This window comes from Cynocephalus volans, chromosome 16 (genome assembly GCF_027409185.1).
Source record: "Cynocephalus volans isolate mCynVol1 chromosome 16, mCynVol1.pri, whole genome shotgun sequence".
NCBI lineage: Eukaryota > Metazoa > Chordata > Mammalia > Dermoptera > Cynocephalidae > Cynocephalus > Cynocephalus volans.
In genome coordinates this window covers 6,568,129-6,583,137 of record NC_084475.1, presented here as the reverse complement: position 1 = coordinate 6,583,137, position 15,009 = coordinate 6,568,129, and the positions used below count along the sequence as shown (strand labels likewise).

The following is a 15,009-nucleotide window of genomic DNA, read 5'->3' as shown; positions in this document are numbered from 1 at the left end:
AGAAAGTCTAAGTTCCTGGTGACTGTGGATAGGTTTTTGCTAGGCCATAATCACAGACAAACTGCAGAATTTGCAAGTTGGTTGGGACTGGGTTATGAGTGTATTGTGTGGCCAGTTGAACAAAGAGATTATAATTGTTTTCTGTGGTGATCCCATGTCCCAGACTGGCTTCATTGCATTGGGGTTCCAACCAGCTGAGCTCATCCACAGATGTTCACTTTAACACTAACATCAGCCTTTAAAAAAGCTTGATTAGAAAGGCAAAACTATGTCATTCTAAAGCATACCCATGTAACATAAAAATGACTTTTAAAAAAAATTGTTTCCTTTACTCATGCCAACAAAATTGAGGGAGAGTTTGAAAGAAAGCAATAGAGGGATTAGGGGAGAGAGAGATCCAGTACACACAGATGAACACATGCAAACAATAGCAGTTTGAGTTAGGGAGGCAGGAATTTCAGTTCATTTTAATGTTTAATAATGTTTACATCATATTCAAAGTACCAAAGAAAATGGGTAAGTTTGAAGCGGGAGACTGATGGGGAGAAGGTTGGGACTGAAGGGGAGAGGGTTGACCTAGGAGAGGCCCACAGATGGCCTGCCAGCGTACCCCCACGACTCCTCCCTGGCCTGGTTGTTGTGGGGTGAGCACTGTGGGGAGGGATCCCAGCCAGAGTGTGTTTCCTCTGGCTGCCAGCCCCACTGAAGCCACAGAACAAAGCTGCCTGGGTCAGCAACCCCAGTTCCTGCCTCCACCGGTGCAAGAACAGCTCATCCTCAGTGTGCTCCAGTCTAGCCCATGAGGGAGCCCTAGGCAGCCGCTGCAGCTCCCTTCACCACTTCTTGCCAGGGGGTTGGTGCCCAACGGCCTCAGGTCTGGACCCTGTAGTGCCATCACCACATTTTCCAGTAACAGGTACTCAAGGGCACACATTCTCTGTACCAGCATTCAGTCCATCTGGGTGAACAAGGGGTCACATGTGATCCCTGACCTCTCAGAGCTTATAGCCCAGCTCCTCATTGTCTCTCCCAGAGCTGCTGGCCCTGTGGTCTCTTCTTTGCCACCAGCAGGGCCTCATGAGGCAGGAGTGCTGTGACCTGGCCATTGCCCTACCTCCTGGCCTTGAAGCATGGCAGCTGGTTCCCTGGCCATCCCCCTGTCCTCCCCCTACTGGAGGCATGGTTTTCATGGTTGCCCATTATCAGCACCCCTGCCTTAAACATCAGGGAGGGCATACTTGTCCTCAAAGGAATTTTCCACCTGCTATATCCACGAACACAGATCAATCAGGCACTCTCAGTTATCTTGTTCTGTGCTGTAGTGGAATAGGATAGAGAGGCATCAGTTTTGCCCTTCATTAACAACATGAGGCAGAGTCTGCCAGATCCCAGAAATGAGGTGTCCTTGGGGAGTGTTATAGGAGTACACCGGAGAGAGGCCCTTTGTGCACAGGGGATGCTTGCGCAGCTTCATAGAGGAGGTGGGATGTCTGATAAAGGAGAGAATTGGAGTGATGCATCAGCCCCAAAGGTCTAAGTATATAGGGGGAATGATCACAGTCCCTCTGACCTGAAACACCTGTTCCTCTCCCTTCCTCCTCCCCTCCTCCTCCTCTCTCTCCTACCCTTCCTCCTTTTTTCCTCTTCATTTCTCGCCCCCTTCCCCTCACTTCCCTATGAACCCATGCTCAGCCTCCCTTTTGCTGAAGGGGCACCGGTCCTGTGACATTACCACACTGTGGCTTCCTTTTAAGGGCTGACCCTGCCAGGGCTTGGGGTCAGCCTGTTGGCTCTGGCCTACCACTTCTACTCCCAACCTCATTCCCCGGCTGGCCCGGCAGACCATCTTGTCAAAGATCACTTTGTTTAGCCTCACAAAGGAAACACTATGGGACAGAGTTTTTGAGGAAGTGGAGGCCTCTGGGTGCTGCCAGGTCTCTGTGGTGTCAGTCTTTCCCGATCCAGGAGCCATAACCAAAAAGCAAGGCACAGTGGACACTGTGGGGCCCTGCTCTTCTGGCTGGCAAGCCCAGCCCCCACCTCCTGTGAGAGCAGGCTGGTAATAGCTCACAGCTGCCCCTTCTCTGGAGCATTGCCCCCAGATGTTGGCCGAAGACTGATGGACAAGGGGTTACACAAGGCCAGTCTCTTTGCCTGGAGATGTGGTGCCATTCATGCTCTGAAACCCACCCTGGGATCAGGATGAAGGCAGTGTCTGTCCGAGACCACATTCCTGCCGGCTCTTGACTCCTGTGCTATGCTGTTTCCCTCTCTCCCCTCCACTTCCCCAGTAAGTCATTTGAAGAAGAATCCTCCCCACAAGCTGTACTTCTAGAAAATCCAACCACAAGACACAAAGTCTTTCTGCCTTCCCCACCCTTCTGCCAGCCCAACATCCCTACTCTCCAGATATACTTGGTAGCTGGGACAGGTGGGGTTATGTTCCTCAATCCTTCTCAGGAAACAAGCATTTCCCAAGGTGGCAAAGGTGTGTCTGAGTCTTGAATGCCAGTGTGGTTACTTACTAGAGTATGGTGCTGAGGCCACCAGCAGAGGGTCCTTTAGTGGCCAAGAGAGACACTGGTCAGACCCACTGGGGACACTAGGCAGCAGGAGGTGCCAGCTGGTTGCTATTTGAGCCTGGCCATGTACCACTCTCTCTCCTACCTACTTAGGGTCCATCTGCTCACACAGTGACATGGTTTCCAGTCCCACTCACGTTACTGCCTTTTTGCCCTGTTTTTCCTCTAATTAACAATCAGATTTTTATTGTTCATCCACTTCTTCCTGATTGAGAGTCCTGGGGAGTGAGTCACCTTTCTGTAGGGTTTATGAACCAACTTTTAAAACCTTTTAAAATGAATATTAGCGGGATACGGTATTGCGAGTTAATGCCAGCCTTTAAGCAGTCTGACCCCCACCCAGTCTCCAACCCACTTCTGCACTCATGTGGTAATGTGAATAGGCTTTCCCGCTAGACCTTATGGCTCTTTGCAACACTACAGTAATACAACCCAAGGCACATGTTGTGAATGTGCTTGTGTTTACCAGGAAGTTAACAGGGTTGCAGCTCCATGATAGTAGGGACCTTGTCTGTCTTGTTCATTGTCAAATCCCCATTGCCTAGCATTTGGTATGAGCTCAAAAAATATTTGTTGAATGAAGGGATAAGTGAACAAACATTAATTGTATGCCTACTTTGTAACAGATTTCATGCTAATCACTATTAATGGGAGAATTAGTTTAACATGTTCTCTGCCATCATGGAGCTCACAATCTAGAAAGGGAAAACAGGCAAACAAACGGCCATAAAACAAGGGTAGAAACAGAGGTAGATATAAAGTGCTAGGAGAACACATGAACAGACAGTTGATTCTGCCAGGGGAGGTCAGAAAAAGTTACAGAGAAGATGGAACATTTGAATTGGGCCTTAAGGAGTAAGTAGGAGTTCGGTAGTGATCACAGGACGAAAGGGAACAGCATGAACAGAAACATGAGCATACAAGGATAGCGCAGAAGATTATCAGTGTGGTGGATAATGTGTGGTGATGTGAGCTGGGTGACAAGATGTGAAGCTGGAAGCAGGCTGAGCCCATCGTTGAATGTTTGCTAAAGACTTTGGACTTGATCCTTTACGCAGTATGGAGTCAACTGGGAGGAAGGAGCTATTTTGTCTCCCAGGGGACATTTGGCAGTGTCTGGTGAAATTTCTAATTGTCACAACTGGAAAGGTGGGTAGGTATCAAGTGGGTAGAGTCCAAGGAGGCTGCTGAACATTCCACAATGTACAGGACAGCCCCTCACAACAAAGAACTATCTGGCTTAAAATATCAAAAAGTACCAAGTTTGAGAAATCATGCTTTAGAAAGAGAATCCTGGCCAGCGAGGAAGGGTGGACCAAATAGAGGATATCCTGGAGAAGGGGAGATGACCTAATTGTCTGAAGACAGGACCAGGGTTGGGGCAGGGGGTAGAAACATCTGCATTGAGGCCCAGAAACTCAGCAGTCAGAAACTCACTTTCTGTCCCATCTGCTTGAATACAGTAGTTCAGTACATTTGAATTCCTAAAATGTTCTCTCCTCGAACATTTTCACTGGGATCAAGCCTAATTACTGGACTTTTCATGATTCCCTCCTTCCTACTTTAGCTCTCTTCTTCCTCCATTGGTCAAATTGAAGAATATTTCATTAAAACTGGCTCCATCTTATACTGGTGATAGAATCACCTACTGGCCATTTTTTCTGTGAGTTACAGGAGTCTTCTGGAAAGACCATAATAGTATAAATAGGGAAAAGCATTGCTTACAATACTGCATAGAGGCTAAGCAATTGGGATCTGAAGTCAGAGTGACTTCAGTTTGACCTCCAACCCTGCCATTTATAAGCTGTGTGGCCTTGGGCAGGTTACTTCACTTCTCTGACCGCACAGGGTTGTTTTAAGAAATGAATAGGGGCCCACCCTGTGGCTCACTTGGGAGAGTGCGGCGCTGGGAGCGCTGAGGCTGTGGGTTCGGATCCTATATAGGGGTGGCCAGTTCGCTCACTGGCTGAGCGCGGTGCGGATGACACCAAGCCAAGGGTTGCAATCCCCTTACTGGTCACAAAACAAAACAAAACAAAAACAAGATGAATAGGATCACATACTAAAGAACTTGGCACATATTAAATGCTCAAATGTTTGTGGCCATTATCATTGTTGTGGTTATTGTTGGCACCTCCTTCCACTGGGAATGTTTATTTACCTCCTTGGTTGGTTTGGAAAATAGATACAGTTCTCTTCCCTAAAAGCTTTCCAAGCCTGCTTCACTACACTCCCAGGGCTACATATGATGTCATGAGGTCAGATTGAGAAGAGAACTAGGACAAAAAAGACAGGTTGTGTTGGTGAAGCCGGAGACAGTTGAACTGTGTCTGCAACTTAAAAAAATAAAAATTAATTTATTTTTAAATGTTTAATTGTGGTAAATGTCTCTGTAGCTTTTGAGTGCAGAGGCAGGAACAAGCATGAACCAACAGAGACTCAGGGGAGGCTGCTGGGCTACGTGAGGGGATTGCTAGCGACTATCTCTACTGCTGTTCGCCTTAGGAAAATCTCTCTTCTTTTTTTCATTTTGCTTCTATTTATTTTTTTGGCAGTACAGGGATCTGAACCCTTGACCTGGGTGTTGTAACACTACGCTCTAACCAACTGAGCTACCCAGCCAGCCCTGCTTCTCTTATTTTCTGACTTCTTTTCTCTATGACATTTATGGGGTTAATTGAACAGCACTGGTCCCCGGCAAACTGTGAGGTAGGCTGCGTTTGTTCTCCGTGCTTACTTGGCTTCACTGACCAACTCCATGGGCTCTCAGTGCCCTCCCTGCCCCTTGGAGGCCCCACCCCATCTGCCCATGCACTCAGGGTACCCTGTGTGCACCTTCTCTTCTCAGGCATTTGGCATAATCCTGTGCTCTGGATCTCGTCTTTCCTCTGTTCTCCTGGCACTGCAGTTTTCCTGTCCTGTGTCCACTCCCTCAGAGCCCTGCTGCTCACCTTGCGAGGTGATACCTACCTGATCTGAGAAGTGGAATAACGGACAGTGGTGGCTGGTTTGTTAGTAGAAGGGGGCCAGCTTGTCCAAACTGGAGCCTATGTTGTTGGCTAACATAACTGGGTGGGTAATGACAATGTCAGTAATGGTGGGCCTCTCAGGTCAAGTAGGAGAGGAGAGCAGCCCTGTGTCAGGTCATAGGGAGTTTTGGGGCCTGAGGGGCCTTTTGCCATCATCAGGTCATAATATGAAGGCCACTGAGTGCCCTGTATGGGCTTGGGGCTGTGGCTTAGTGCTATGTGAGCCCTCAGGACTCAAGAGCTTGCTTGTAGTCTTCAGACTAGAAGCTGGCAGAGAAGGCAGAGGGCTCCAAAGTAGGGCAAACGGAAGGGTGGGAGGCCTGGGAGACTTAGCTCCTGAGACTCCATTGCTCTGCAGTGACTCAGACCAAGTTCTGCCCTAACTTGTGACACCTAGAGAACTGAGTTTATCCTACTGGGTACGGCTCCCCCGGTAGTGAGCCAGTTCCCTTCTAACTTGGGGGATCATTTTCTGTCTGGTGGGAGGAGCAGGGTGACTATTTGTAGCCTGTTGTTGTGGGGGTAGGGACCCTCACCAGCTGGTCCACACTCTTGGGCTTTGTGCTTTCAGGCCACGGCCAGTGCAGCTGTGGGGACTGCCTGTGTGACTCCGACTGGACTGGCTACTACTGCAATTGTACCACGCGCACTGACACCTGCATGTCCAGCAACGGGCTGCTGTGCAGTGGCCGGGGCAAGTGTGAATGTGGCAGCTGTATCTGCATCCAGCCGGGTTCCTATGGGGACACCTGTGAGAAGTGTCCCACTTGCCCGGATGCCTGCACCTTTAAGAAGTGAGTGGGCAGTTTGGAGAGAGTTGGGAGGCTGGGGGGTGGAAGAGGGTTTCGTAGACTACAATCCCCAATTCTCCAGGTTCTGCCTCTTACTCAACAAAGCTTTGGGAGACGAGTCTGCTCCAGCCAAATGGCTAGCCCTGCTCTGTCCAATGAAAGCTTTGGGGATGTTGGAGGTAGAGGCAACTGTGAAGGGGCCAGAGTAGTACCAGCTGGACTCCAGTTTTAGAAACCCTTCTCCTAGGGTGGCATCCAGAATCCTTCTGAGCTGGGATAAAGGCTAAACCAGATAACTTCTGGAGAACATTCCAGCGCTGATGTTCTGATTCTGGGGAAGATGTGGGGGCTAGAGTTATAGAGGACACTGTGTGAAACTGGGCATTTTGCCCTTACAAACCTCACCCATTCAGGGGTCAGAGGAAGCCCCAGTTAGCCCAAGTCTAAGCAGGGCCGGACTCACAGGTGTGCAACCTGTGCAGCTGTGCAGGGCCCAGTGATTAGAAGGGCCTCATGCTTGGTTTAATGTCACTGTCTTGAAATTCTTAGCAAGGTTTGAACAAGGGACCTGATATTTTCATTTTGCACTGGGTCCCCAAATTATGTGACCAGTTCTGACTTTAACGGTTCCATACGTGGTGTAGGGTTCACCCTCCTGTCACAGCCCTGGGTGGGATATGAAGAAATTTAATGAAAGAACTGGGGGTGTCTGGCTGCCAGGTCCTGCCTGTGGGTGAAGATGGCACTCCTGCCCCTGAACTCCACACTTATCTAGGTGCCTCCCCAGGACTGTCTTACAGATTTTTTTTTTTTTTTTTAACTAAGGTGGAGCTGCTTTCTGGGTGCGTGGAGGTCGGAGCTGGACTGGGACACACTTAGACTGGGACACACTTAGGCTCATTCTTCCCCTGCCTTAATTGCTGTGTCCTGTCTCCTTTAGGGAATGTGTGGAGTGTAAGAAGTTTGACCGGGGAGTCCTACACGAGGAAAACACCTGCAGCCGTTACTGCCGGGATGAGATTGAGTCAGTGAATGAGCTTAGTAAGTTCAACATGCCTTAGAGTCCCACACATCAGGGTTACAAATGTCTCTGATTCAGTTCCAGAGCCTGTCCACCTCCCATCTGTAAAATAGAAGAGTAATTTCTACCTCAAGGAATGTTGTGCGGGCCTGATGCATGACAGGCACTAGATGAAAGCTGGTACCCAAGAGTCCTCCTGCACCTCTACTAATGTGTTCAGCAGTCCTTTCCCCTTCTCCTTCCCAGAGCCCACAGACTCAGCAAGAGCCTGCAAGTAACTTTTTGGTTTGTTTAGCAGCTGGCCAGTATAGGGATTCAAACCTTTGGCCTTGAAAATAATTTTTAAAGGGTGTATAAATTAGGCAAACCTAACTTTACCTCCCCAAGAAAAGGAAGGTAACATACCCCGTTTTACGCATAAAGAAACTGTGAGGCATAGAGCTGGGAAGTGGTTGCCCATGGTAGTCATATCTTAGCTTGGTAGGCTAGTAAACATTTGCCAAGTTTCCTTACGTAAGAGTGTTAAGCAGTGCCCAAGCTTTTGCTTAAAGCTTTGCTGGTTTGGAGGGAAACCTTCACCCTTATGGATTTGGAACCAAAATCTTTATACTGATGCCCTTCTGGCTCTCTGGAGCCCCTCCTGAAATATGACAGATAGAAATACAAACAGTGGGGAGCAGAACTCTTGCCTGTAATTATTCTGGTCTGTACTTCATCTTGACTTTAAAGGAAATAATCTTTGTTGCTGTTGGCACACCTGCTATGGTTATCTGTGCCAGTGAGGCACTGGATGGTGCCAAAAAGATGGCAGTCTCTCTGAAGATAGCAATCTCCCGTGACAGCAGGAAACACATTTTCAGTGAGATCCACAGTAAGACACAACCAGTCAGTCAGCTTCTGGGTGAGGGTGTAATGTAAAAGAGTCAGATTTCTGGACCTTTTGGCTAATATTGGAAGTTGGTCTGGGGTGAGGTTGGTGATTTGGGGATTGAGTTTGAAGACGCAATATTTTCTTCTGGAGGAGACGAGGTGTTAGTCTGTTTCTGTTGCTTGTTAACAGAATACGTGAAACCAGGCAATTTATAGAGAATCAAAATTTATTTCTTAGAGTTTGGAGGGTGGGAAGTGCAAAGTCCAGGGAACACATCTGGTGAGGGCCTTTTTCTTGGTGGTGGTTCTCTACAACAATGCAGGGTATCACAAGGTGAGAATGGGCTGGTCAAGAGAGAGGTTTAAAGCCATCAGAACCAATCCATTCACAAGTGCATAATCCTCTCTTCTAATCACCTCTTAAAGGCTCCACCTTTCAAACACCATAATAGGATTTCCTACTCTCTTAACACTTTAACAATGGGGGTCTTACTGTAATAGGATTTCCCATCCTCTTAACACTCTTAACAAAGGGGATTTCCAATACATGAACTTTTTAGACACATTTAAACCGTAGCACTAGGCTTGCTATGATTAGCTCAGAGGGGAGAGGATACTGAGATGTTGTGATATTTTTATCATCTAGACCAGGTGGGTATTACAGGTTAATTGATAAATATTTTTCTACCCCCCCCTTTACTACCATAATAGTTATAAAAATAAATGCTTATTTGTATGGAATGTTATAATTTATGAAAGTTATAAAAATATCTTTTGTATATATTATCTTATTCTTCTCCCAACAAAGTACGGAAGTGGAACTATAGTACTATAGTTATCTTCATTTTGTGGGTGAGGGAATTGAGTCCCAGGAAAGTTAAATAACTGGCCCAAGGCAGGAGTGGTGAGTTAAGATGAGAACCTAATCCTGAAATCCCTTCTTTTTCCTGTGCTGTAATACCACTGGTTTACTGAAGGTTTGTTGGATCCTCATGTCTGTAGGATGTGTTTGAGACTCCTGTTCTAGTCCTGCTCCCTCACTTATTTGCTGTTTGATTTTATTACGTTTGCTTAATCTCATCGTGTGTCAGTTTTACCCATCTGGTTTTATCAGTGTAGGGCACAGTGCAGCTGGTAGAGGGTAACCCGTAGTGTCATTGGCAGAATAATGGGCTTTAGAATTAGAAAGGATAAAGCCTAAAACATGTGGGAGTCAGGTAGGAGAGGATGGCTCTGGGAGGCACACCAGATCAGAAATAGAAATAGAAGAAATACATAAGCTGCGCAAATAACCTACTGAAAATCATTGAGCAAGTAGAGAAAGGAAAGAGAAGGAAGGGAACACATGCGGTATGTTAGATACTGTTTACTTTATGCTGTTTAAATTTCCACCAATTCTGTGAGGTGGGGATATTGTTTTCCTTTTATAGTTTTCAAGAGAAACTTGATGAGGTGAAGTAATTTACCCAAGATCACATAGCTGGTAGGTGGTGGAGCCAGGCTTTGAATTAGATTGTATAATATTGTTATATCATGTCCCTTCCAGAGGAAGGAATAAGAACCAAAAAGGGCCAGTGAGGGATAAAATACATCAGTGAGGGTCAGTGGGTGACAACTGCCAGGCATGACAGCCACATTGAATCTAGGCATCTTGCCTAATGTCAGGCACAAATTTCTTATAAAATACTTTCCCAACACTGTGAGAGGCATTTGGGGTGGCCTCATCTTCCAAGGAATTGACCCATTTTTCTTTCCTCCACCTCCTGCTTTCCCCCAGAGGACACTGGCAAGGATGCAGTGAATTGTACCTACAAGAATGAGGATGACTGTGTCGTCAGATTCCAGTACTATGAAGACTCCAGTGGAAAATCCATCCTGTATGTGGTAGAAGAGCCAGGTGAGTAAACTCCAAGGCTCCCCTCTCCTCACCAGGGAGAGGGAGAACCGTGTTAGGCAGGAATTTGGTATGCAATATTTTATATATACTTACACTAAAAAGTAATTTTTTTGTTTATCTGAAATTCATATCTTTCTGGGCTTCCTATACTTTTGTTGCTAAATCTGCCAACCCAACCCAGACTTCCCTGACCTTGGGTCACTTACCATGGGTCCACTGCTGTGGCAGGCAGGGCTGATCTTGACTTCTGCTTCCATGAAGCCACTCGCCCCTTTCAGGACAGCTGGGTAAGATTGTTTCTCCCTGAAGACATCCTGGCACTCTACCTATCCTGCCCATACAGACATGCAGAATTGAACAGACTTCACTTTGTGGTTTGAGGGTCAGCCCTACCCCAGTCTTCCAGAGAATTCACAATTGCTTTTCCCAGAATGTCTGGGAACTTGGACACTGGAATCTCACAGCCTCTCTCCAGGCACTCCTTTAGTTATAGACAGGTTGTAATTTAGTGGTTTGGGAAATAGCCAGCTTGGATTTGTGGTGGTGGCTGTTTTTGTGTAGTGTGTGGTGAGCATACGGTGTATGTTTAGAGAGGAAGGCAGGAGACAGTGTGGAAAGTGGGTGTGACTTCCTCTCCAGACTCATCAGTATCCATATATACGAACACCTAGTTTCATAACAATTGAGGTTACTGGAGTGAGGTCACTAGTCAGACATCTGAGGTTTATGGGAAGCAGAGCTCTGCAGAGTATACTCAGCTTCACCCTCAGAGGGGTGACGTTCCTCTGTTGGTTGTTGACTGGGGTTGAACAGGAAGTCAGCTTTCAATAGGGTTATGATTTTAGATGACTAAATATTTTGGGAAAGAACCCAAAATATTGTCTTGGCTGGCAGGCCTCCTAGTCTCTAAGGATGTCAAGAAGGTCATTAGGTTCACAGCCCTCAGGAATGTAAATACCTGAGCCAGGATAATAAGACACAAATGCCTACAGGGGCTAAGTAAAATCAATTAGTGAAAACAGCTGGCTATAAGAACACCAGTAACAGTAATAGCTGATATTTATTGAACACTTAGTATTCTGTGCTAGGCAGTGCTCTGAGATCTTAAATATTTATTTTTAACTGAATTATTCCTCAGAGAGAGAGAGAGAGAAAGAAAGAAACAACAATCACAATAATACATTGAATCTTTAGAAGGAGAGAACAGAATTGTGGTTACTAGAGGTGGAAAGGGGAGGGAGGGGGAGGAGTGAGGGTTAATGGGAAATTGATTCATGAACACAAAGAATGATTGCATATTGTGATGATGAATAAGCTAACTATCCTGATCTGGCCATCACACTTTATATACAACTGCTGATGGTCAACTTGTACCCCACAAGTATGTATAACAAATTATCTTTCAATTAAAAAAAATTATTACTCATAACAAGTTTTTTAAGTCAGTGCTATTACTTTCACCATTTAAAGATGGAGAAACAGAAAACAGACACCAGAAAGGTTAAATAATTTACCAAAGGTCATGTAGCAAAGTAGTGGTAAACTAGGACTCAAACCCAGGCAATGTGACTCTGACATCCACAGTAGCACAGACACAGTGACAAGTCATACTTTATCTCCATTTAGTGGAGAAAAGGGAAGGTGGTGAGGACTTTGGCAAACTAGAAAACATGCGTCCCAACTAAAAGGTGCAGCTGCTCCTCAGCTCTAGCCAGTTGCTGTCCTGTAGGAATGTATGTTCCAGCATTTCTGGATCTTTTGATTTTTTTTTTTTAAGAGAAGATTAATAATCTGAAATTTTAGGGGGAAAATCTCTTGATTATTCAATTAGACAACAAAAATCAGTTTTTAAAATAAATAGTTGAGTGGCCACACCAAGTGGGCTGGATTCTGTCCAGGGGTAACTAGCCTGACACTGGATTTAAACCACTCAGGGCAGATGATTACTGTCGTAAAGACTGTTCCTTTTTTTTTTTTTTTTTTTTTTTTAATTATTTTTTAAGACTGTCCTTTTTCCTTCAGAGACCTTTCTCACTTTGTCCAGAAGACCTTATTCACAGCCAATTCAAGTGACTGGTGCTTCACTCACAACCACTCTGCTCTGTGCTTTTTCCTGATAGAGTGTCCCAAGGGCCCTGACATCTTGGTGGTCCTGCTTTCAGTGATGGGGGCCATTCTGCTCATCGGCCTTGCCACCCTGCTCATCTGGAAGCTCCTCATCACCATCCACGACCGGAAAGAGTTTGCGAAATTTGAGGAAGAACGAGCCAGAGCAAAATGGGACACAGTAAGAGGCTGGGCTGGGCATTTCCTTAAGTCATGGGTTTGAGAAACTGAAGTGGAAGCAGCTGGTGCTTCAGGTGGCCAGGGTCAGTCAGCACCAGAGTTTTACAGGTGTCCTCTGTTCTGGAAATTGGGAGATGGTCTGACTTCCTGAAAACCACCTGATTCTTTCTCTACCGCACAGTGACCACGCACCATATCAGTGAGTACTGACTGAGTACAGATAGGGCCTAGCTCTGCTCTGACACTGCAGAAGTGAAGAAACTTACTCTCCAATTGAGGGAAGCAGAGCAAACTTGTCTCCAATTGAAGGAGACAAGACACACTTATGTTGAGAATGTGCTAGTATAGTATATTACATACTAATGAAGTCCAAAGCATTAAATACAAATAGCAAAAATGTAACACCTAACATATATTGAGGATTTACTATGTACTAGGAACTGTTCTAAATGTTTTTTACATATTAACTTATTTCATCCCTATAACAGCCCTATGTAGGGGCAATATTATTATTCTCATTTTATAGATAAATATTTTATGGAGATGCTATGTAGCTTGCCTGATTGTGGGAGGGAATTAGGTTACTAAAGGAATTACTTTTTGGGTGAACCTCTTAGGAGTAGTGGCAGGATGTCATTCCACCTCATTCTCTTTCTCCTCAAATGATGGATGATTGCTTCCAAATCAGACTCTACTCTTATGCTCTCTGCAGTTTATCCTGATTTAATTCAATCAAACAAGCATTTATTGGGAGCCTTCTATATCATAATTTCGCTCTATTCTCCTTTAGCTCATCACATCTAAGAGCTAAAGTGTGAGTATAATAGGCATACACCTATTTCACTGATGGCATATTTCAGAGAAGGGTCTGCCAGACAGACTTCTCAGATGAAATTTAATCCTTCAGGGCTGGGAAGGACTGAGAATTCATTGTAAGACACTTTTCTGTTCTCTCTGCAGGCCAACAATCCACTGTATAAAGAGGCCACATCCACCTTCACCAATATCACCTATCGGGGCACTTAATGATGAGAAGTTATCCTCAGATCATTATCAAACTATTCCAGGATTGTGGGAGTCTCTGCCATCATGTTTACAGTACTTGTGGGGCGGGATTTGGGGCTTGGAGTGGGGTGCGTTGGGAGAATGTCAGTATATGGGAGTGTGGGTCTCTGAGCGTGTGTGTGCATGCGCGCTTGTGTATGCTCCATGTGGAGAATGTGTAATTTAAAACTTGTGATGTGTCCCTATAAGTAGAACTCCTCAGCCTTTGTCCTCAGAATGCCCCCTGCAGGGATTCTTCCTGCTTAGCTTGAGGGTGCCCTGTGGAGCCGAGCAGGTGTTCTTCATTACCTCAGTGGGATGCCAGCTTTCCTTGTCAGGCCATTCTCTCTGAAGAGAAGGGCAGAGCTGAGGCCTCTTGTTTCAGAGGAAGAGGTGCCAAGCCCTGGCTCTATCCTTAGTTGATAAGTTTATGGTTCTTGAGCCTGACATTCAGCAGCTATGGTAGGAACTGCTGGGCTTTGCCGCCCAGTCGTGTCATCTGTACCTCTATCAACGTTCCTTTCCCTCAGGCTGAAAGAGGAGTTAGGGAGAGTTAGGCATCAGAACTGCCTGTGCCTTTTGCCGTCACCTCAGTCCAGCTATGGTTCCCTCATAAGGGGAATCCTTGCTACCTAATTCTTTGACCTGCTGGAAGTGTGGATGGCAGGACCACTCAGGGGTCATGCATGGCCTGGGGGATGTGCCAGCACCCCCCACTTCATAGTCACAACCCTTTGGATGTGCCTCACAGGCAGCCCTACCCTGGAGGTTTGTTTAGAAGAGGTTGTGTCACCCTTAGACCAGCACCGCCTCTTTACCTCCTACTTCCACACCCTTACTGCTATAGACATTTGCTGTGTACTGGGGATTTCTCTCATGACCAAACATTTTTCCTCCAAGGGCTGGTGTCATGCTTAGAGCCAGAGGTTTTGTTCTACCCTTTAGGCCTTCTATCCCTTGCCCAGGGCACCTCCACACACCCAACTCTGTACTTCCGTGTGCCACATCCATCCATGGGGCTGAATGCATTGATCTACCTCTTGGGTGTCTTGTGAAGGAATCATTCCCGTGAGTCTGCTGGGTATAAGTGCTAGGATGGAATGATGGGCCAGTTGTATCAGCATGTGTAGCCTGTTCTTCTATGGGCTGGAAACCTCATTTTAACTCAGTCTCTAATTTGAGAGGCCACATGTACAATTTTATTTTATTTTTTTCACTGGGGCACCTGAAACTATGATAAGGTTTGCTTAATCTAAAGGAACATGCATAAAAATGTACTTGCATTATATTTGGAACGTTACTTGACGATGAAGAAAGAAAACATAAAAAACCACACAGACTTGGGTGAGATACATACACTCCCCCTTGGCAACATTCATAGCAACTTGCTGCCCAGTTGCTGGGTCTATAAGGGCGCTCTCATCCTGGAAGCCTGTGGGGACGGACTCATGGACACACAGGCCTTTCTAGAGGAGGAGGGACTGCTCCT

The 15,009-nt window shown here is 46.1% G+C and overlaps 1 protein-coding gene across 1 annotated transcript in view; it reads left to right on the top strand.

The window, feature by feature from the left end:
* ITGB3 (integrin subunit beta 3) overlaps nucleotides 1–13,502 on the top strand; it is a 36,325-nt gene extending 22,823 nt beyond the window's left edge. The window contains exons 11-15 of the mRNA XM_063080355.1: nucleotides 6,183–6,405; nucleotides 7,343–7,443; nucleotides 10,071–10,190; nucleotides 12,311–12,477; nucleotides 13,437–13,502. Coding sequence (XP_062936425.1) covers nucleotides 6,183–6,405; nucleotides 7,343–7,443; nucleotides 10,071–10,190; nucleotides 12,311–12,477; nucleotides 13,437–13,502 — 677 coding nt within the window. The remainder of the gene's footprint in view (nucleotides 1–6,182; nucleotides 6,406–7,342; nucleotides 7,444–10,070; nucleotides 10,191–12,310; nucleotides 12,478–13,436) is intronic.
* The last annotated feature ends 1,507 nt before the right edge of the window (nucleotides 13,503–15,009 follow it).